The 1,359-nt window shown below is 41.9% G+C and overlaps 1 protein-coding gene across 1 annotated transcript in view; it reads right to left on the bottom strand.

The window, feature by feature from the left end:
* Positions 1 to 1,359, bottom strand: part of GMPS (guanosine monophosphate synthase) — a 35,084-nt gene that overhangs the window by 32,773 nt on the left and 952 nt on the right. Inside the window, exon 2 of the mRNA XM_085302875.1 lies at positions 1,236 to 1,355. Coding sequence (XP_085159001.1) covers positions 1,236 to 1,355 — 120 coding nt within the window. The remainder of the gene's footprint in view (positions 1 to 1,235; positions 1,356 to 1,359) is intronic.

The following is a 1,359-nucleotide window of genomic DNA, read 5'->3' as shown; positions in this document are numbered from 1 at the left end:
ACAGAGTGTAACTGTTTCAGATTCAGGACATCCCTGAGATAGCTATTAAAAAAAAAAAAAAAAGGRAAAGAAAAATCAAACCAACTCATCTCTTATCTCAAATCAACTTTAATATATATACATCGCATGCAGATTTACAATGGCTAATGAGCTAATGAGACTGTAGCAGTTATCTGATGCTGCTGGATTAGTAGGATCTGGCCCCGTATATTAACCACTYATTACACACAAACTATTTTCTCACAGGAAAAGGCAGACCAACTCCATGTCATAACACTCAGAGTCAATTAGCTTTTACAATCCTAGAAAAGTAGAAACCCTCAAGAAAATCACATCCACAAAAGAATTTCTCTATGCCAGGAAAAGGTATGTTAGAAAACCTTAATTCTGACCAACTAAGCACCTAAAAAAGGGTCAAAATCATGTTATATTTTAAGCTGGATAACAAGCCTAGAACAACAGCTTTGTATCGAAAGTATAGGAACAGCCTGAGAGAACTTACAGAACTTCTGTTCAGAATTTACACTTCTTCAGTTAAGACAAAACTTCTACTTCAGAAACATATACAAGTTCTTTTGCCACTCTAGCGCAAAAAGYTGACTTTAGCACACTGATGTAAATCTCTTCTGCCACTGTTACTGAAAACTGGATAAGCAGAGAAGCAGAGCAAGCAATGTGATCTCTGAGGGTCATGAGGAAAAAAATATAGTGCATCTCTTGTGTGGATTCAGCTAGTCAGGAAAGGCTTATTCCAGTTCCAGCCAACCTCTCATGTGGAAACGTGTTGCCTTCTGTAGCAATTAAGTAAACCAACTTCGCTTTAAAGTTGGCTGAATGACTTACAGTTCATATTACAATGTAATGCCAAAACACCACGGTTAACTAYTAGGAAAGGTATTGCTCTTACCCCCCTACATCCCAAGGGGACCATATTTCAGCTGTTATGTTGAAAATACACAGGACATACAGGCAAAAAAACCCTGAACAGATCACTGCCTGTGTAGACTCAATGACACGATGAGCCAACATTTTTTTAAACGCTACGAAATTCAATATTGTGAAAATAAAGAAATTTATTTAGAGCGATTGTGATTTTTTAATTGTGTTTTTACTAACAAGAAAACAAAGCTACAGCAAGCAAACCCGGAGGTACTCAGTAACTCTTAAGAGCATAAAGCTCGGCGGGAGAAGGGGAAGAGACAGACGAGCACTCGGAAAGGCACGGGAGCTCTTACCGGAAGACTGCGGCGCTGCCATGCAGAGCCCCTTACCCTCGCTCCCCGGGCAGGCGCCGAGCAGGGACGCCCGGCGCTCCCCGAGCGCGGGGGGCAGCGCTGCCGCCCGCACAGGCCCCGCTCG

Source organism: Rhea americana, unplaced genomic scaffold (assembly GCF_003343005.1).
Source record: "Rhea americana isolate MKP2758 unplaced genomic scaffold, rheAme1 scaffold_193, whole genome shotgun sequence".
Lineage (NCBI taxonomy): Eukaryota > Metazoa > Chordata > Aves > Rheiformes > Rheidae > Rhea > Rhea americana.
This window is presented reverse-complemented; position numbering and strand designations above follow the sequence as displayed.